Consider the following 20,618-nt stretch of genomic DNA (forward strand, 5'->3'; position numbering starts at 1 on the left):
CTAGATTGGGGGCTTGGCCTGAGACTTCTGGCAGAGACTTTAAACCTCCTCTGCCCACCTGTCCAGCCCCCACTTCTGTCTGAAAGCACTTGGGTACCATGTGTCTCTCATCCATTCTCTACTGTGTGTCTGTGTCCAGTCCCCACGTGTCTGAGCCCTCTTCTTCCTCAGGATTCTGGCCAAGCCTCCACATGGCCCCTTCTTATCTGCCTCCCTCCCTTCCCCAATCAGCAGACAATGTGCAAAAGAAAGAGATCTGAAGAATGGCCTCAGTACAATTTCACTGAATCCCACCAGCTCCAAAGGATCTATTTTCTCTTCTACGGCAGACTCTGGGTCTCTTATTCCCAACTGCTGAGAGGACACCTCTAAATAGATCCCAGACTTCCGAAACACATCCCTAACCAAGCTTGCTCCCCCCCAAGCCCCTGCCCTAACTAGTTTCAGCCCAAGACAGTGAAGCTTCTCGGAACACAGAGCCTCGGAACAGAGAGCTCAGGACCATGGGGTTGTATGCACACAGAAGGTGCTCAATGGATGCTTACAGAGAATGACTTAACCCCATGTGACCTCCTCTCTCTCCACCCTCGGGCTCCGCCCAAGGATCTCAAGCACGATTCTTGCACCTCCCCCACGGCAGGGAAGAGGCAACTGAGGCGGGGGAGGGAAAGGGGGTTTAAGGTGACAAGCCCAAGGTCACGGGAGGGTTAATGGGCAGGGGTCAGACGTCGCCTCCAGGCTCAAGCTTCAAGTGCATGACTCTCGGTTCAGAGAAAGCCTCCAAAGGGAGAACTAGGGGTGGCGGGGCAGGCCGGGCTTCCAGTCCCACCCGGGAGCGGGGAATGGCCCCAGCCTCAGTTTCCCCACGAAGCCCAAGGGGAAGGGGGAGAGGCTCACTTTTCCAGGACTGAGGGCCGAAAATGGGAGAAGTGAGCACGCATTGACCTACTCACGCGAATGCTCGAGCTCGCGCGCCGCCTTGGCCGCGCGCTCCAGGCCCGTGGGATCGAAGTTGCTCCATTTGTCCTTGGGCGTGGGTCGGTCCCCGCCGCCTCCCGGACGGTCCCCGCTGCCGTCCCCTCCCACAGAGGGCGGCAGGGGCAGCACGGAGCCAGGGCTCTCGCCCTTGGGTCCCTTGTTGACGCCAAAGAGCCACGACATGGCAGAACGCCCCTCGAAACCCCCACGCGTGCCCGCCGAACCGAGAAGCCTCCACACGCGGCGCGAGCCGTCACGCGGCGCCCAGGGCGCAAGCGCAGGAACAAGAATCCGCCCCCTAGGGGGCGAGCTCCAGGAGAACGCGTGCCCCAAACCTCACGTTCAAGGACGTTCAGCCTTCGGATTGGCTGCGGAGGGGTTTGACTCCTCCCCCGTGCACAGCCCCTCCTCCGTCTCCTGCAAGAGAGGTTCGGGTTTACAGCAGCCCATAGGCTGCCGGCGACTCCGGGGCAAAGGTAGTCGGGGAGGGGCCGAATGGGGTCGTCGGGGTCGCTGCAACGGAGGCCGAGAGGGGACGTTCAAGGGCGCGATGGCCGGAAAGAGGATCCGCTCCCGTGTCATCACTTCCGTCTAGCAACGGAGCGCGGTGCCCGTTGCTAGGGGACGCCGGGCAGAGTTCAGACCATGGCGGCAGCGAAGAAACAGGTTCCCCAGGAGCCCCTGAGCTTCGTGCTGCGCGGGCACCGGGCCCCACTCCGGTGAGTGCGAACAGCAAGAGGAGCCGGAGACCGCCCGAGCTGGCAGAATACTTAGAGCTCACTGAGCCCCCTCCGCCCCACTTCTTCATTGCCCCGAAGGGGAGAATGAAACCAGGGTACTCAAAGTCACCCAGAGAATCAGGGTCTGGAGCGCTAGCAGCCGAGGGGGCAGGGAAGCCTTCCCGTGAGAGGCGGACCCAGAGCTGAGCCTGCAGTCATTCAACAAGCATTTATTAAGTGCCTAAGATGTACGGTCGCGGTGCTAGTTTCTAGACTTTCGAAGACGAAATTGAAATAGTCCCTGCCCTCCAGGGGTTTATGTTCTATTGGGGAGGATACAATTAAACAACAAGTATTTACCATCTACTGTGGGCTAGACACTGTGCTAAGGATACAAGGAAAGGCAAAACCTTCATTCAATGGGGAGATACATGTAAGTAACAATGTATCTGCGAGAAAGGTTCCAAAATGAAATTTACAAGTAATGTCAAGGGGGCAAAGCGAGGCAGCAGGAGCCGCGGGAGAAAGGCTTACGCGCCGAGGAGGGGAAAAGCCAGGGAATCTAAGAGGAGGAGGTCGGGGGTGGGAGTGGGGGGGACAAGGCTCTGCAAAGGTGCGGAGGTGGGAGATGGAATGCCAAGTGAAACGGAGCAGATTTCTGGAAAATGTTGTAAGTGAAGTGGAGGGTCGTGTTACAAGTTTGGGAAAAGGAGACTGAAGGTCCAGGTAGGGCACTTTAAATATCACGCTGAGGAGTTTGTGTTTTATTCTACAAACAATAGAGAACTCCCAAAGATGTGAGGAGAGGAAGTACATGGCCGGACTTTTGTTCTAGGAAAGTTGGGGGTGGGCGGAGGCAGAATGGTTAGAAAAAGGAAAGATTGCTAGACAGAAGTCCAATCCAAGAAGTGCTTATTGGACCATTGGATTGTGATGGTTCAAATCTGATTGAGCTTGGTGAGAGGAGAGAGACGGGGAAGGAGGCCGTATCCCTTGTGGAGGTGGGCTGACAGAATTTTGGGGAAATGATTGTACCGTAGTTGGGGTGGGGGCAGGTAAAGAAAAGGAAATGAGTTGAGAATGACACCGAGAAGTGTGAAAAACCGGTTTCAAAGGGAAGAAAATGAGTTTTATTTTGAATGAGTCAAATTTGAAAGGACAGTGAGACCATCAGATGGAGCTGTCCAACCAGGAAGTTGTTGGGATTCTTACAGATGGTTCGGGCCAGAACTTGAGACCAGGTAATCGTCTTGGTTCACACCTGTAAAGGAGTTCACCTTTGAGGGAGTTTACACCTGCCATTCAGGAGAGTGTGGAGGACTTGCTAGTGAGGTCTGGGAGTCTCCCTTTGTGCCATGCAGCAGCGTACTTCCTCCTCTGGCTGCCTCATAGACTCCCTCATCTGCTCCGAAACACCCCCTGAGACCTTTCTTGAGCCATTCTTCCCATCCTACCTTTTCTCCAATCTTTCCACATAAAAAATTACCTTGATTTTTAAAAATGTATTTCTAGGTGTCCGTGTTGTTTCTCCCCGATAGAATGTAAACTCCTTGAGATAGAGATTGTTTCATTTAGAGACCTTGTATCCTTAGAGTCTAACGTGGTGCCTGATACGTTGGGTTAGAATTTGTGACTCATAAGCAATCTCCTTCACGACGCAGATTTGCCCCTGCTTCACCACTTAGATTCTTGGGCTTTCCTGGGGATCCTGCAAGGTTATGAAACATGTACAGTCCCACAGCTAGAATGGGACAGGCAGAACTTGAACCCAGGACTTCCAGATTGTGAAGATAGCTCAGTATTGGGTCATCCATATGGACAGTGAAACTTGGCAGCCAAAGGAGTTTGGGGTCTGGAGTCAGGAAGACTCATCTTTGTGAATTCAGATCTGACCTCAGATACTTATTGATTATGTGATTGGGCAAGTTTCTTCCACCCTGTTTGCCTCGGTTTCCTCATCTGTAAAATGAGCTGGAGAAGGAAATGCCAAATCATTCCTGTACTTTGCCAAGAAAACCACAAACAGGGACATGTAGAGTAAAACATGACTGAAAATGATAGAATCAAAAAATTTTTTTAAATCTTAACTGATTTATTGAGCCATAAGAAAATAATTGAACCCAGGGAGTTGATGAGATCACTAAGGGAGAAGGTATAAATAGAACAGAGGAGGGCCCAGGACAGAACGATCGAGAAAAGGAGACAGACAAGTATAGGTTGAATAAGAAGAAGAACCAAGAGAGAATTGTCAAGAAAACCCAAGTGGAGGAGGATGTGTGGGTGGGAAGAAGCAGTTAATGCTGAAGGGGGGGTCAAGAAGGATGAGGACTAAGAAAACACCATCTGACATAGCAATTAAGAGACCACTGGTAACCTTGGAGAGGACAGTTTCAGTGAAATAGTCTGGTTAGAAGCCAAGTTTCTTGGGGATGAGAAGTAAATGGAAAGAGAGGAATTAAAATCAAGAATTATAGAAGAGTATGAAAGGAAGGAAAAAAAAAACAAGGCCATCAGTTTGAGGGAATATAAGAAAGTTTTTTTAAGGATAAATGAGACCTAGAGAGCAGGGAAGAAGAAAGAACTGGAGAGAAATGGAAGCGTTATGGAGGCCGGTCTATAATCAAAGGGACAAGCTCCAAAAGGAGGCTGGGGGAGAGGGTTGAAGATAAGTTGGTGAAAAGAATGACTTTTTCATCAGCAAAATGGTGGATAATATACAGAGTTGTGTGTGGAAATAAGGGAGAAAAGAAGCAGGACTTGAGATCCTTGGTTAAGAGAAGAGAAGAAGGGACTTTTGGAACAATTATTATGTGTGTTAGTCAATTAATGATGTTCTGGACCTGAACCCGAACCCTAAATGGGGCACGTGAGTCAGAGGTTTGTGTCAGTCCTCCACCAAACTCCCAAGCACACAATGACAGGTCAAATGTTCCAGGGCCTCAAGCAGACATTCTTACTCCTCCTCCTTCCCTCAAATAAACAAAAATGATTTTATGCCCTACTTTTTGAAAGCTTCCTCTCAGAATTGCTGTTTCCTGTAGCGGAAAAGGGAGGGGGAGAGAGATAATAAAGTTATGGGTTTGGGTTGGGAAGATTTTTTTTGGTCTGGAAGAAAGAACTGAACATTTGACTCCAGAAAATGGTATTTCTCATCATTCCTTAAGAAAACTGACTGGACAACTTTCCTTTGCAAGGAAGGACGCTTCATGGGCACAGAGAGCTTGGGCTTTAAGATGCCAATAAAACTGCAGCACCAAAAAAATGGATCTTATTATCTCTCCTTTGAAACCATTCTTTCAAACTTCTTGATATTCTCAACTCAATTCCTTTTCCTTACCTCCTCCCCACTCTAATCAAGGTCCAATCACCTCCACAATGTATATGGCAGTGGTCCTCAGACTTTTTAAATAGGGGAACAGTTCCCTGTACCTCAGACTGTTGGAGGGCCATTGTATAGTAAAAACAAAAACTCACACTCTGTCTCCGCCCCTCAGCCCATTTGCCATAACCCGGTGGGTGGAATAAACATCCTCAGCGGGCCGCATCTGGCCCACGGGCAGTAGTTTGAGAATCCCTGGTATATGGTATCCTTCCCCTACTTTCCATTCACCCCGTCATTGTGTTTTTGCCTTAAGCCCAGAGGGTCTGTTGAGAGGGGGACTGACTACATCAATATGAAAATCAGAGGGTAGTCAGGGTTGGGAGAGGTGGCTATATTCCCAAGCCCGTTCAGTCATTTTTCAGTTGCATCTTCATTTGGGGTTTTCTTGGCAGAGATACTGGTTTGCTTTTTCTTTCTCCAACTCATTTTACAGGTGAGGAAATTAAGGCAAATAGGATGAAGTGACTTATCTAGGATCACACAGCTAGCGGTTGGTCATTTCCTTCTCCAGCTCATTTTACAGAGGAGGAAACTGAGGCAAACAGGGTAAAGTGACTTGTCTAGGGTCACACAGCTAGGATGTGTCTGGTGCTGGATTTGAACTGAGGAAGATGAGATCTTTCTGACTTCTAACCTTACCAATTAGAACCTTTAGGATACTTGTAAGAATGTTTCTTTGGGGGGGGGCATTATAGGAAGAAGTAGGTGAACCAGAAGAGAAATGGAAACAGGCCCAGGAGTGAAGAATTCCAGTGGTTTACAGAACTGAGGATTTCCCCAGTGAGCTACCAGTGAGGCTATCCCCATGCCCTAATTATGCCCCTGCTAGAATTTTTTTAATTGATCTTCTTGGTTATCCTTGAAAATAACTAGAATGTTCTCCACTCAATTAGAAAAGAACAGAAATTGTGCTATTGGGGGTGATTTTAAGCTTGAACATAAAGAAGGGACATCAAGGGAAAGACCAAAAAGGGAGGAAATGTTTGATATTATGATGACTCCGTGTTTTCTGTTTTTGTGAAGAGAGAAAAGAAACGAATTTCTCCGTTATACTCAGAAAAGCGCCCATGGCCAACATCCTAACTCCCATGAATCAGTCAAGAGCCAGGCATCCTTGGGCAGTCTGGAAAACACTTCATGGATTCAAGAGGAAGAAATGGGTAAGAATGAGCGAGCCCGGGGCATCACCAGCTCAGGCAGAAGGAGGCAAATTTGAGGGATAACTCAAATATGTAGGGCTTGCCTACCACAAGCTGTTACAGGGGCAATAGAGTCTGTTCTCAGGGAGCTGACCTTCTAATCAGGGGAGAGTAAAAACAAACAGTAGGAGGGCGAAGGAGAGGGCCCAAAAAAGGTTCAATGAGGATTCTAAAGAGGGAGGGAGAGAGGGGAAAAGAGAAAAAAGAAAACAAAGGGAGAATGAGAGGAAAGGAAGAAAGAAAAGAGGCAATAGGAGAAGAAAGAGGAATGGAGAGACACAAAAAATGGAGAAAGAAAATATGGAGAGGGAGAGAAAGGGAAAAAGAAAGGGAGAGGGAGAAGGAGGAAGAAGAGGAGAAAAAAGGAGAGAAAAAACTTGCATCTGGAGGTGGGCTGGTACAGGGGCATCTAAGATGACCCTCCCAGGAAGGGCCTTCTGCAGCTGGAATCAAATGGCTCCAATTCCTGTCCCCTTGAGGAGCAGAACGAAAGGAATGGTTCTGTTGCTGTATCCAGGGCTGTGGGGCATGGGCTGCGACTAGGTGTGTGGGGTCAGGCAGTAGGTACAAGGAGCTATATGGGATGTCTTGTACCCACTTGGTCACCATGTAATGTGGCTGGGCCCTCAGGCAGGAACTCCCAGCTATAAACATATAAACTTTCCAGAGGACTAGGGAATGGAACCAGGCCTCAGTCTACTACTTAATAGATATACTTCCCTCCCATCCCCACCGCCTTATTTAAAGCATTAAAATAATTTGGTTAACTTTTTTTTTTTAATCATCATTTCCTTTACTGAAGCTTTATTTTACATCATCATACTTGGCTGAGTACAGAATAAGACATTTAGGTTTTGCTTTAAAAGAACCACAAACCATAGCTAAGACCACTCAGGTTGTCCTTCGATGCACAGAAAAGTCCTGCAATTTTTTACTGTATAATATGACATGAATGCACCAGCTGGATTCCCTAAGTGGGCCCTAAGTCCTATTTGTCTCTTCAGACCGTGGGGTTCTGGGACATCCTGATATCTTCCCTACTGAAGGGAAGATAGAGCTTTCCTAGAAAGTGCCACGGGGTCCTCACTTGCTGGACCAGGTGCAGTTGTCAGGGTGGGGAGACTATAAGGCCCTGTAAGAAGCCTGGGAAGTAACAGCATGGAAGCCTGTGACTTGTGAGATCTTATACTGTGCCTTTCCCTTCTAATTGTGCAGCTGGTTTGTCTCCTCGAAAGGACAGTCCCACGATTGAGGACCTAGAAGAAAGTTTACAGAAACTGAAGGTCCACGTGTGCCCACGCTTGGACCCCAGCTCGAGTCAAGACTCTGACACTGACGATGGCTCTGGTTCGGAGGCCACTGACCTCTGGAGGCCTATTCAGGTTCAGTGGCCTGAAGTCCAATATGGCCCATCTCCCACAAAGGAGGGGGAAGCTCTGGCACAGGTGCCTATGCCCTTGGCCAGACTGGTGGGAAACGACTCAAGCATTAGGACCTTAGGCTTTCCAGTGAGGTCCCTGGCTCCTGGCAGGTATAGAGCAGGCCTCCTGGGAAATGAGGTGGCCGCTACTAGCTGCCTGCCATCTGTGGCCTTGCTGATGGATGGACCTCCTGCCCAAACCTTCCCCCCAAAACTAGGGGCACCCCACGTGATCGGGGTGAAGTCCCTGCTGCCTCCTAAGATCCCAGTGCGGTCCTGCTCTCCCGACATACCTCGAGGCAGGTCCCTTTCTCTCACCCGCTCCCATTCTTTTTCCCCTGCTTCCAAGAGGACTCGATGGGTCCGGTCTCGGTCACAGTCCCCCAGGCCCATATGGAGACCCACCTCAGCCAAAGCCAATGCTTGTGCACAGCCCCCCCCTCAGCTCATCCGGCCCGGAGGGAGCAGAAAAAAAATGACTCTGAGCAGACCGTCTCGATCTCGAACTTGTAAAACAGGGCCCTGGGCCACCCGCCGGGCCTGCATGACCCCTGAACCCAGGGAGGAAGATGCCCTGGACCACTCCTGGAGCCCTTACTGCCTACCTGTACCTGGAATCTCCTCTCCCCTGGCTCAGGAGATGAACAAAAGGTAACAATTGGAATGCAGCCACAGCCCCTTTCAGTTTGCAGAGCCCCTTTTCATAGGTGGGGGTCTCTGAGGAGGCATTTAGCAGTCCTAGGAGGTAAATAAATGCTGGTATTATTCTCTAATTGCAAGATTAAAAACTAAGGTTTAGAGCAAATGACTTGCCCAGTCATACAGTTAGAAGCTGAGGCAGGATTCCAATTCAGGCCTTGGGATTAGCAAGTTCTGTGTCCGGGCCCCTGTGTGCTCCCCCCGGCTCTTCCTGACATCTTGGTGAGATTTCCCCTGTAACTGAAGAGTTGACTCGAAGCTTAGCTGGGGGGCAGCTTCCACAGAAAGCATCACTCTCAAGTCTTTGCTCTGCCAGATGGCACTTTGTGGGAAATGGGGGTGGGAGTTTTAAAACATCTGAAATGAAAGTTCTCTTCCATGCCCCAAGTCATGGTTTCCATCTTTAATGTTCCATTTGCCACTTGTGGCTTTCAAAGAAACAGGGCCTGGAACCACTTCTCTGGGAGGCTTTAACCAATCAGTCCCTTTAGCAGACCAGGATGAATGTTACTTCCGAGTCAGTGGCTGCATCCATCGGAAGCAGCAATTCCTAAATGCATGTTTAAGAAATGTTCTTTGGATATTTAACACTTCCTAGCTATATGACCCTGGGCAAGTCACTTAACCCCAATTGCCTCAGGAAAAAAAAAAGTAATAATAATTTTGTATGGAGAGGTGATGGTTTGTGGTTATTTGAATATTTTTAATTACAAGTAAAAACACTTTTTAACATTCATTTTTTTGAATTCCAAGTCCTGTCATGAGAAACAATTTAGACGTGTAGTCATGCAAAAAAGAGATTTGTGGTTGTTGGGTATTTGTAAGAAAGGGCTGTTGTGTCAAGAAAAAAAGGATATTTTTTTTCTTTTAAAAAGCACAAGACTTAAAATGCTCATTTCAATAATATAGAAAACTATCGGGCCTGTGCTATAGGGTGGTACATTTGAGGTAGGCACCCAAGCCTAAGGCCTGTCACTAAACATGCCATTTATTTGACAAGTGACATCTTGGTTAATCAAATCAGCTCAGTGAGGGAAAGTTGGAGAGTGGCTGTTGGGTTTAGAACCAGAGATGGGGCTAAAGGGGTACCATGACAGCTTAGAAGCCCATGGCTCTGAATTGCAGGTTCTTCCAGACCCTCACAGAAAGGAATGTGGATCAATCCCTAGGGACCATAGACCCCATCCAGAAAACCTTGTCACGACTCCGTTTGCAGCGCCTTCGGGCAGAGGAAGAGTGGATACTAGAGCTGAAGAGGCAGCAAGAACTGGAACGGACCCGAGGTCCCAGGTCCAAGTGGTAGGTGCTAAGAGCTCCTTGGGGGCCCTGGAAATAAAGGGATGTTCTTGCCTCCCGGGGGCCAGAGTGGGCATGATGAGGCCATAGCTCTCTGGGACCACCTGAGCCATTCCTGGATCCACCGGGATGCTCTATTTTGTGGCTAATGGCACAGCTCTGAACTCCTGGCTCCTTTGGGTTTCTCTTGGGCCTCTTCCTGTTTCTTTTAGTAGAATTGGAAAAACATCTTTACCATGGGTTATTTTTCAGCCCATTTTAAAAGCACCCAGGGTAATTAGCAGGTTGCATCTTAATTTTCATGGAGAAGTGAAGAACCCCTGCTGAAGCCTTCTTCTTAAGCCTCTTCCTAATATGGCGGGAACCTGCCAAGAGACCTCAAGCTCCAGTAGGTTCTTCCAAGATGGAGAACCTTGAAATCCAGACTTAGGGAGAGACAGTAGGCTGTGAGCCTGCTGTCCGTGAGCCAGCCTGACAAAGCTTAGAGAGGCGGTCTCTGGGCTGGCCACATCAGGGACACCAACAATACCCAAGGCCCTCGGGGTGACCAAATCAAATTCTATGAAAGGCAAATATTTTTTAAAGACCTTGACATTTATTTGAAGACTCCCGGCCCATACAAGGGTTAGTGGTGACCCGTTTTTTGCCTCTGCTCAAGAACGAAGAGTCTTGACGGCTTCTTGGCCTGCCTTGGATTCACACCAATGTAAGGCCAGAAGGAAGATGGCGGCTTGTGCAGCTGTGCTGTGCCCCACCCTCCATCCTGCCGTGAGCCCTGTTCTAGACAAAGTTCAGTCCTGAGATTTCCTGATGTAGCAGCTGGTTCCATTTCCCCCCCCTCCCCAGAATGGGGCGGGTCCCCAGGCCTGCTTAGTTACTTTCCCTATGCAGCCTGGGGGTGGGCTCTTTGACCTTCCTCCACTGCCTACCTCTCTGCCCTCACCTCCAATTTACAGGCCACTGAAGGTCTTTGAACCTCCAGCCTTCGATCTGTGAATTAGGGTCTACTTGATCCCTCCTTCTAGCTTATCCCTAGTAACAATGTTACTAGGCAACCCCATCTAATAGGCAGAGTGCCAACTGCCAGAAAGCATAATCTCTACTTGGGGAAAAAAAAAAAAAAAAAAAAGTTACATAGGCTATAAAAAATGGAGGAACAGCTGAACTAAGGAGCTGGAAGCTGGGCTCAGGTCTTAAAGTTTGACTAAAGTCAGGCGTTGTGCTCCTCGGGGAGCAGCGCTGTCCATATTCCAAGTGGCTTGTTATTTCAGATGCACTCTGTTCTAGTCTGTTTCCCAGCTGCCCCGTAGCCCCAAGTCAGACACTAGGGTGTTTGTTCTCGGACAATTTGGACAGTGTTTGTTACTCTGTTTCTACAGAAACCCTTCATTCCCCAAAGGAGGAAGCCCCACATAAAATCTCAGAACCGTGCTGGCCCCCGTTGTGGCTGACCGCACACATGGCTGGTCGCGCTCCCGGCTTTCCATGCCCAGCCTGCTGGATGCCCTATGACAACATGGGAACATGTAATCCCCCCCTAATACCTTGAGCGCAGACTTTCCTTCTAGGACTCGGAGTGGCTGGGAGATGTCTGCAGCCATGTTTCCAGATGCAGCATGGTCTGGGGCAGAAATCAGCTTGGCTAAACTCACTCCCGAGCCTTGGTTATTTCAGCAGCTTGTGCCCTTGCTCACCCTTTGCTGTTTAGACGTGTGCTCCAGAGGCTGATGCTGTGGACTCTCAGCTTGGGGTCTTTGGGCGAAAGGGGAAGGGCCCATTCCAAGCATTTGTCATCATCTCTTTAGCCCCCATATCCTCTTCTCAGAGAATCAAAGGGATGAAAAGACTAACAGCACATGGCAGATTCTGCATTTCCCTCTCCTCTGGGAGGCGTGCAAACTCATTTTGTTCAGATCCACTCAGTAGTTTCCCTTTCTATGCATCAGATCAATTAAAATAACGGGTGACCCTGTTTACAGAACTGGACAATTCTTCCCTGTCTTTTCCTTCCCCCTCCCCACCATAGGCTGCTTTTTTGACTGCCTGAGTGGGATGAACAGATAAGTCACAGCTGGAGTATTCTTCACTCTTGTCTCCCGTTGCTGTCCTCCTTGTCCCCCACCTGCCCTTGTAGAGCCCCTCATCTCTCCCAGGTTGGGGGTCCCTGCTTACTCTGACCACTTGTGCTGCGCCACATCTCTGTGGGCCAGCACAGCTGTTTCTGATTTTCAGGTATGAGATGAAAAGCTCCCAGTTCCACTACGAAGCCCACAAACATAATGAGTGGCTGAGGAACAGCCAGGACTCACCGTTCCTCTATAACTACAGACAAGAGCTGGCCTCCGGGGCCAAGGAGTTTGAGGAACTCTCCAAGCCTCCCCGTCTGAATTCTTTTTTAGCGCGGCAGGATCATTAATAATGGGATTGGAAGGCTAATGAAGCTGCAGGCTGAAGCCTTAGCATTCTCCAGGGTTCTCTGGTTTTGTGGAATGGAGAGCAAGGAGGTCACTGTCTGCCAGAGTGAAGACCCCAAATCCCAGAGGGGCCTGCCTTCAAAAGAGGGACAAGACGAGACGGCGCTGCGTTCTGAATGGCCAAAGACTAGAAGGTGCCATCTTGGAAGAGAGAAATTTGAAGCCCGAAGGAGACATGGACTCCTCTCTCTCATCCGCATTGCTAAAACCAAGCAGAGAAGGGCTGGCTGTTCTGGAAAGATGTTTATCCATCCATTCATTTGCTTAAAGGGTTCTTATTAAATACCTACCATCACCAACTGCCAAGCGAGATACAAAGTTTAGCTAAGACAACTCTTGTTCTCAATTCAATCCAGTCAAGTACCAAGTGGGGTTCTCTACATGACATGCAGGAAGCTTATGGTCTTCAAAGGGATAGCATACGCAGAATAAAGCCGAACATACAATATTACGAGAAGAGAACCTCAGAGAGCTGCCGAGAGCAATGTGGATCCAGGAAGAAGGTTGTTGCCAGCCAGGGCTTGGTGGGGGTGGAAGCTAGGGATTGGGGAAGTCTTCCTGGACAAAGTAGTGATGGATTTGAGCTTTGAAGAATGAATAAATATTCAGCAAGCAAAGAGAGGGGGAGAAAGCCCAGGACAGGAGCTGCTGGTGTTGGTGTTGGCCACATGATAAATATAATTAAATAAAACATTCTGCTTGATAGTGTTTGAACGTCCCCAGCACTTCCCAGCTCTTTGGGGTTTATAAGTGTTTGTACTGGGTCTAGTTAACTGTCAGGGAGGAGTCAGAAACAAACAGACTGCCCCAGTATATGATTTCCCCCTCAACATTTAGGACACCTGAGTTATGTTTGTTACTTAAATGTGTGGTTGGGTCACAGGCTTTTGAGGTAAAGCCAGGTTTCTAGGTGACGGGTAAGACAATCATGTTAGGACCGATTGGCAGAATTCCAAAGAAAGTCATAAAATATACCAGATTTTTATTGAGGAGCATTCGTGTGATCATTACCTGGCAGCTCAAGACACAGCATCCCCAAGGGGGCCAATGTCATAGGGTCAGCTTTCCCCCTTAATGGCAGCGACCAGGACCAAACAGACTCTGGGAGAAATGAGTCAGAGGTACTCTGTGGCCAGGAGATGGCACTGCAGCTCCAATCTCTGGCCCAGAATCCTCCTTGATGCTGGTGGGGTTGCAAAGGAGAGTTTTTAATTTTTTTTCAAAGGGCTTTCACTGAACCCCTTTCATCCAAACCAGAGGCTTTGGGTACATGCCTGACATTGGCACATGGGAAATTCCTGCCAACGTAACTGCTGGATCCAGAGACACTCAGGTGAAAAACATTTGGAGGGATACGCCTCATGGGCTGTAATTGTCCTAGTGAAGCTCTCTGCCCTGCCTGGGAGTGGGAGGAGAGAGAAGAGAGAATGGAGAGGTGGCTTGGGACCAGAGTAACAGGACCACAAGGCTTTCATATACAATATTAAGTAGCTACTATGTGGCGGGGCACTGTGCTAAGTACTGCTACAAACAGTCCCTGCTGTGGAAGAGCTAGACATAGACACACATCCACATCCACGGTCATGCGTATAAACATCTAGATTTTCACCCATGCCTTAGGACATGGTATATGTATGCTAGAACTGCCTTCCAAAACCTTACACGGCTCATCACCAAGCACTGTTAAACACAACGGTGGGTCACAGAAGTCTTAATTTGCACCGGTTTTCTCCAACACTGTTAAGCCTGGACAAAACAAAAACCCTGACTTAAAACGTTTGCTAGGGATCAAATGTTTACACTGAAAAGCTAACCCGTTATATAATTATAAAATATATATATGATAAAAATATATATAACCACATGAATATTATAAATTGTGTGTGTGTATGGCTAAGTGGTATAGAATAATATTGATCTTAATGTATTGTTTGAAATTCCCTGCTCTCTTCCCAGGCCTAACTCCCATATAGCTTTGCTGTATATGTAAAAAAAAAAAAAAAAAAAAAAAAAAAAAAAAAAAAAAAGCATTTGCAGAAGGAAGATGGCCACCCCGCCCATCTTAATCCAGGGAGATTTAGACTTCACCGGCCATTGCCTTGAAACGGTTTGAATGACTAACATAAACATTAAGGATTTCTTGTGTGAAAGGGAATAAAAATGGTGTCCGAAGCAATAGAGTTGAAGGCCTGGAGTCACAAAGATGATTCTTCCTGAGTTCATAACCAGCCTCAGACCCTAGCTGATTTGCCTCAGTTTCCTCATCCATTAAAGGAGCTGGAGAAGGAAACGATGAACCAGTTTCTTTGCCAAGAAAGCCCCAAATGAGGTCATCACATATATATGTGTATGTGTCATACACACATATAGACATATACATTTCTCCCTTAGCCACGTAGGCTGTTCTCAGACGGGCTCACCTGACTCATAGAATCAAAAGATTTCAAGCTAGAAAGGGTTCCAGGGATCAAATGAGCTTTTATGTAAAATGATGTATTGAAAGCCCTTTGTAAATCTCAAAATACCCTATAAACATGAGCTCTCCAGCCCATCCCTCCTGCTTTGTGAAGAGCTGAGTGCAGAGAGGTTCACTAAAGTCCCAGAGGTGGTTGCAAGAGCTCTAGGTCCCATGTGAAGGGCTGGGTTGGACTCCTCTTAAAGGCCCCCTCCCAGTTCACTGCGGCCCTTGACCCTGGAAGGTTCTACAGGAGGCCGCTCCCTGCTGATTCCCCCTTGGGTTCATGCTTTTTGTGCCCATGACCAGTTCATCAAAGAAATGGAAGCTGGATCTGAGCAGCTTGGCTTTGTTTCCCTCTGGGACAGGCCGGGCTCCCTTGGTGGGGGGGGGGGGTTTCCTCTATTAGGCTACTCAGCAAAATTTGCAGATGTTCCCTCTATAGGAGTTGTCATCCTTGCCACAGCTCACTCGTGCCTTAAGATTTTGCAAAGTAATTTCCTCCATCTTCCCATTTTCGCTGTGAATGCTCAACGCCCATCATCATGTGGGCCAGAAAGTTAGTGCGACCAGGATTTGCCCCTTCCCCCTAGTGAATAGCTAGCTTGCTTGGGAACACCATATTTATTCCCTTTCACACAAGAAATCCTTAATATTTGTGGAAGTCATTCAAGCCTTTTCAAGTCAGTGCCCGTGAAGTCTGTCTCCGTCATCTAAAATGGGCCAGGGGGCTACCTTCCTTCTGCAAATGCTTTATTTTTTTTTCCATATACAGCCAGGCTATATTAGGAATTAGGGCTGGAAAGAGACCAGGAAATTTCAAACAATAGAATAAATTAAGATCAAGAAAGAATGAATGGTTGGAAGTGATGACATGATAGCTATTTTCTGAGATTTGAAAGATTGTAACGTGATACCATTTGGTCTTGTTTTTCTTGATCCTGGGAGCAAAATTAGGAACAAAGAATGGATGGATAAAAAAAGCATTTAATAACCAAACAATATATGTTGGGCACTGTGCCAGATGCTGAGGATCCAAACACAAAAAGCAAGACAGTACCTGCCCTTTAAGAAGCTTTCCTTCTAAAAGGAAATGCAGGGGAGGGATGGTGAGGGGAGGTTATAGGGCTTTTGAGCGGGGACCCTAAGAGAGAGAGGCCTGACACACTCCTTTCCAGGGCAGTGGCAAAGTGGATTGGATTGTGGTTCCAGGATTGTGGTGGTAGGGAGACGGGAAGGCCAGATGAGTGTGGAATGAATCAGATTTTAGGTTGCAAGTAAGGAAAAACTTCCTTTCCAGGAGAATGGTCCAAAGGTGTTTGGGGCTATCTTGGAGGAAGTAGACTTCCTGTTAATGTAGTCCACTAGGTAAGGCTGGACAAGTTACTAATTGGCAAAGTGGCTGTTGGCACAAATATTTGTGCTTGGTGTGAGGTCATTGACAAAACTACTTTCTAATGACATGCTTTCAATTAAGACACTCCTATAGAGATCATTGTACACAACAACATCAATATTATACGCTGATCGATTCTGATGAACATGACTCTTTCCATCAATGAGATGATTGATGACAGGCCCAATGATCTTGGGATGGAGAGCGCCATCTGCACCCATAGAGAGGACTGTGGAAACTGAGGGTAGATCACAACATAGCATCCTCACTCTTTTTGTTGTTGTTCTCTTGCATTTTCTTTTCTTACTCATTTACTTTCTTTTTTTTTAATCTAATTTCTCTTGTGCAGCAAGAGAATTGTATAAATGTTTATACAAATTGGATTTGACATATATTTTAATATGTTTAACATATATTGAATTGCTTGCCATCTAGGGGAGGGGAGAAAATCTGAAACACAAGGCTATGCAAGAGTCAATGTTGTCAAATTATCCATGCATATATTTTGAAAAGAAAAATCTTTAGAAAAAAAATAAAATAAAATAGGAAAAAAAAGACACTCCTATGTAAACGGATTGGACAGTAGAGTTTGCCTTACGCATATTAGTTTTTTCATCAGCCCCCCTCTATACTTCCCCCCTCCCCAGTCAAACTATTAAACAACCACCATTGCTTCTGGAAAGGGCAGAGCAATCCCTCCCTCTAGTCCCATTCATCATCTCTAGGGCCGGTTATAACTCCCACCCATCCCTCTCCCCTATATGTGTGGTCTACTCTAGAATGTAAGCTCCTTGAATAAGGACTATCTCTCTTTTTGTATTTGCATCCCAACATTTGGCACAAAATAGGCGCTTTAATAAATCATTTTTATTCCTTTGTTAGATGCCGCAACTCCAGGAGTGCTGGATCCATGGCTTATAATTCATAGATTCTGGAAATGGAGGGGGCTTCCAAAGCCATCAAGTGCAACCCGTCCATTCTATAGATGAGGAAACTGGGATGGAAAGAGGTTATATGATTAAGTAAGTGTCTGAGGCAGGATTTGCTGGGCTCAAAAGTTAAGAACTCTAACCACTACATAAATATGCATTAAACTTTACAGATCTCTTTCTTCATAACCACCCTCTGAGATCAGTTTTTTTTCTCAAGTCATCATATATTAATTGCCTACTATGTGCCAGGCACTATGCTAAGTATTGGAAATACAAAAAAGGGAAGTCAACAACTCTGAGATACCACTACACACCTCTCAGATTGGCTAAGACGACAGGAAAAGATAATGATGAATGTTGAAGGGGATGTGGGAAAAACTGGGACACTGATGCATTGTTGGTGGAGTTGTGAATGGATCCCACCATTCTGGAGAACAATGTGGAACGATGCCCAAAAAGTTATCAAACTGTGTATACCCTCTGATCCAGCAGTGTTTCTACTGGGATTATATCCCAAAGAAATTTTAAAGAAGGGAAAGGGACCTGTATGTGCAAGAATGTTTGTGGCAGCCCTCTTTGTAGTGGCCAGAAACTGGAAATGGAATGGATGTCCATCAATTGGAGAATGGCTGAGAAAGCTATGGTATATGAAAGTTATGGAATATTATTGTTCTGTAAGAAACGACCAGCAGAACGGTTTCAGAGAAATCTGGAGAGATTTACATGAACTAATGGTAAATGAAATGAGCTGCACCAAGCCCTTTTCATAGTGGCTAGAAGCTGGAAGATGAATGGATGTCCATCAATTGGAGAATGGTTGGGTAAACTATGGTATATGAATGTTATGGAATATTATTGTTCTATAAGAAATGACCAACAGGAGAAATACAGAGAGGCTTGGAGAGACTTACATCAACTGATGCTGAGTGAAACAAGCAGAACCAGAAGATCATTATACACTTCAACAATGATACTGTACGAGGATGTATGCTGATGGAAGTGGATTTCTTCAACATAGAGAAGAGCTAATCCAATTCCAATTGATTAATGACGGACAGAACCAGCTACATCCAGAAAAGGAACACTGGGAAATGAATGTAAACTGTTATTTTTACCTTCTGAATCCAATTCTTGCTGTGCAACAAAAAATTTGGTTCTACACACATATATTGTATGTAGAATATACTGTAATATATTTAACATATATAAGACTGCTTGCCATCTGGGGGAGGGGGTTGGGGGAGGAAGGGAAAAAATCTGAATAGAAGTAAGTGCAAGGGATAATGTTGTAAAAAATTACCCATGCATATGTACTGTCAAAAAATGTTATAATTATAAAATAAAATAAAAAATTAAAAAAAAAAAAAAAAAAGAAATGAGCTGCACCAGAAGATCATTGTACATGGTAACAAGATTACAAGATGATCAATTCTGATGGACGTGGCTCTTGCCAACAATGAGAAGACTGATCTCTTGATGAAGAGAGCCATCTGCACCCAGAGAGAACACTGTGGGAACGAATGTGCATCATAACACTCTCACTCTATTTGATGTTGTTGCTTGCATTTTGTTTTCTTACTCATTTTCTTTCCTTTTGATCTTATTTTTCTTATGCAGCAAGATTACTGTATAAATATGTTTATATATATATAGATGTATATATAGAGATGTATATATATATATATATATATATATATATATATATATATATATATATATATATTGGATTTAACATATTTTAACATGTATAATATATATTGGATTGCTTTTAGAATAGGAGGAGAAAATTTGAAACACAAAGCTATGCAAGAGTCAATGTTGAAAAATTATCCATGTTTTGAAAATAAAAAGCTTTAATCAAAAAAAAGGGGGGAGCTAGAAGAAAACTAGCTTTGATAGTAAGCGTCAGAAGTCAGGCCTTCCGTTGGACTCCAAGCACAGTGGTCCCACTCCACCAGCGCTGTTTCATCCAACTTTTGACGGCCCAAAGGAAGGCAACTAGAAAGCAGAGGACGATGCTAATTCTGATCAACCCCTGAGTGTAGGGCCAGGAGAAATGGGTAGAAATGAGGGAAAGGCATATTTGGGCTGAGTGTTCACTATTAGAGGTAGACAGGAAAGCAAGAATTGTCCCTCCCTCCAGGTCCTTCAGCCAAGTCTGGAGGACCACTTGCTGCGGATGATCTCAAAGGGATTCTGAGTTGGACTCAAAGGTTCCTTCCAAGCTCTGACCTTCTATGGAGCACCCAGCAGTGTTTGACACAAAGCCGTCTTTAATAAATGTTGAATAGAGTTTGGCCAGTTTCATGAAAATGAACAGAGGAAGGAAAAATTTTGCATTTAAAACTGGCAGGAATATTTTTCAGATGAGGAAGCAGATTCTAAAAGGGGAATTGACCTGCCCAGGATTACACAGGGAATAGTAAGCAGCAGAGCCAAGATTTGGACGGTTGCTCTTTCTAGCACACCATGTTAACCTTGCTTGACAAGACTGGGGACAAAAGGATCTCCTCTCTACCCCCTCCTCTCTGCCACACACACACATCAGGCCTGGAAATTGGACTGCTCCAGAAAACAGATCTGTTGTTTTGTTTTTTTAAATTGCATCATTCATCTGACATTTTACCAAAGAACAAAGGAGAAACATTTAAAAGAAGAAAACTACTCCATGTGTAGGCTTAATTTATTATATTTTAAAGTCTGTTACATTAATGGGAAAACAAGGAAAAAACAAAGCATTCAGTTAGTTTGGGATAGCCCGTGCAACAATCAGTAGGTGAACGGTACATCCACCGACTAGGATATGACCTCACGACTCTCCCTTTGGAGCCCTACTTGGCATGAACTTGGGAGTTAGAAGCATCCCAGGGCCATCCCCACTGGACCACAGAGAGGAACTATTAAAAAGGGGTAGCAGAGTATAAGAGAAACCAGAACCCCCTGTAGGGTGGGGTAAGGACATTTCACTGAAAATAGAGCCCTTTCCCATTGCCCCCTCCCTGGGGCATTCGAACAAAGTGGCTTTAGATTCTGAGGAGTTTTGCTCCACCAATAGACCCTTCCAATGACTCTAGTAGAATGTAAGCTCCTTGAAGACAAGGCCGCATTCACTTTTCGACTCGTACCCCTAGTTCCGGCATGTGACAGATACTTAACATTGATTGACTTGAAGAGAATTTGTCCATCTTGCTTGGCTTTGGGCTGTGGCTTGGAGCTCAGGTCAAGTAGAGACCTACTGACAGAATCCATCTCTGTCACCTAAGAACCAACCAACCAGCCACAGCAACCCAGGGAAGAACTGGGTTTTTTTTTTTGTTTTTTTTTTAATTTAAAAATAAAGTATTTTCTGCCTCAAACATGGATCCCTCCTAGCCCTCGCCTTGGATGCTCCTCACCTTGAAGAAAGATCTAATGCAATTCTTTCACCCATGAGTGTTAGGGGTCTCCAGAAGACCCCTTCTCAGAGGCAGGAAGGAAATCTGCATTTAAGAAAAGGCTCTACCACATGGCAAGAAAATGAACGGATGGAGACCTAATTAGGGGGAAATCTCATGTTGGGGGAAATCCTTTAGGATTAGGAGGGAGCAAATTTAAGAGGGCAGAAATCAGGCCAGTTTCCCTCATCTGCCTACATTCTATATCCACGGCCGGCCCTGCTCGGCTTCCCC

General features: G+C 46.2%; 2 protein-coding genes across 5 annotated transcripts in view; one reads left to right on the forward strand and one right to left on the reverse strand.

The window, feature by feature from the left end:
• Positions 1 to 1,264, reverse strand: part of LOC141564275 (ATPase family AAA domain-containing protein 3) — a 59,495-nt gene extending 58,231 nt beyond the window's left edge. The window contains exon 1 of the mRNA XM_074306579.1: positions 954 to 1,264. Coding sequence (XP_074162680.1) covers positions 954 to 1,161 — 208 coding nt within the window. The 5' untranslated portion in view covers positions 1,162 to 1,264. The remainder of the gene's footprint in view (positions 1 to 953) is intronic.
• A 210-nt stretch (positions 1,265 to 1,474) lies between these two features.
• LOC141564274 (uncharacterized) lies at positions 1,475 to 13,162 on the forward strand. 4 transcript variants are annotated; one of them, XM_074306574.1, is made up of 5 exons: positions 1,475 to 1,697; positions 6,103 to 6,239; positions 7,494 to 8,349; positions 9,523 to 9,696; positions 11,926 to 13,162. In XM_074306574.1, exons 1-5 carry the CDS (start codon positions 1,624 to 1,626, stop codon positions 12,107 to 12,109), a joined length of 1,425 nt encoding a protein of 474 aa, XP_074162675.1. In that variant the 5' UTR covers positions 1,475 to 1,623; the 3' UTR covers positions 12,110 to 13,162. The 4 variants fall into 4 exon arrangements, with proteins under 4 accessions (XP_074162675.1, XP_074162678.1, XP_074162679.1 ...); XM_074306577.1 differs by having other exon boundaries at positions 11,904 to 12,029; XM_074306578.1 differs by having other exon boundaries at positions 11,909 to 12,029.
• The last annotated feature ends 7,456 nt before the right edge of the window (positions 13,163 to 20,618 follow it).

The sequence above is a fragment of the Sminthopsis crassicaudata genome, chromosome 3, assembly GCF_048593235.1.
Source record: "Sminthopsis crassicaudata isolate SCR6 chromosome 3, ASM4859323v1, whole genome shotgun sequence".
Lineage (NCBI taxonomy): Eukaryota > Metazoa > Chordata > Mammalia > Dasyuromorphia > Dasyuridae > Sminthopsis > Sminthopsis crassicaudata.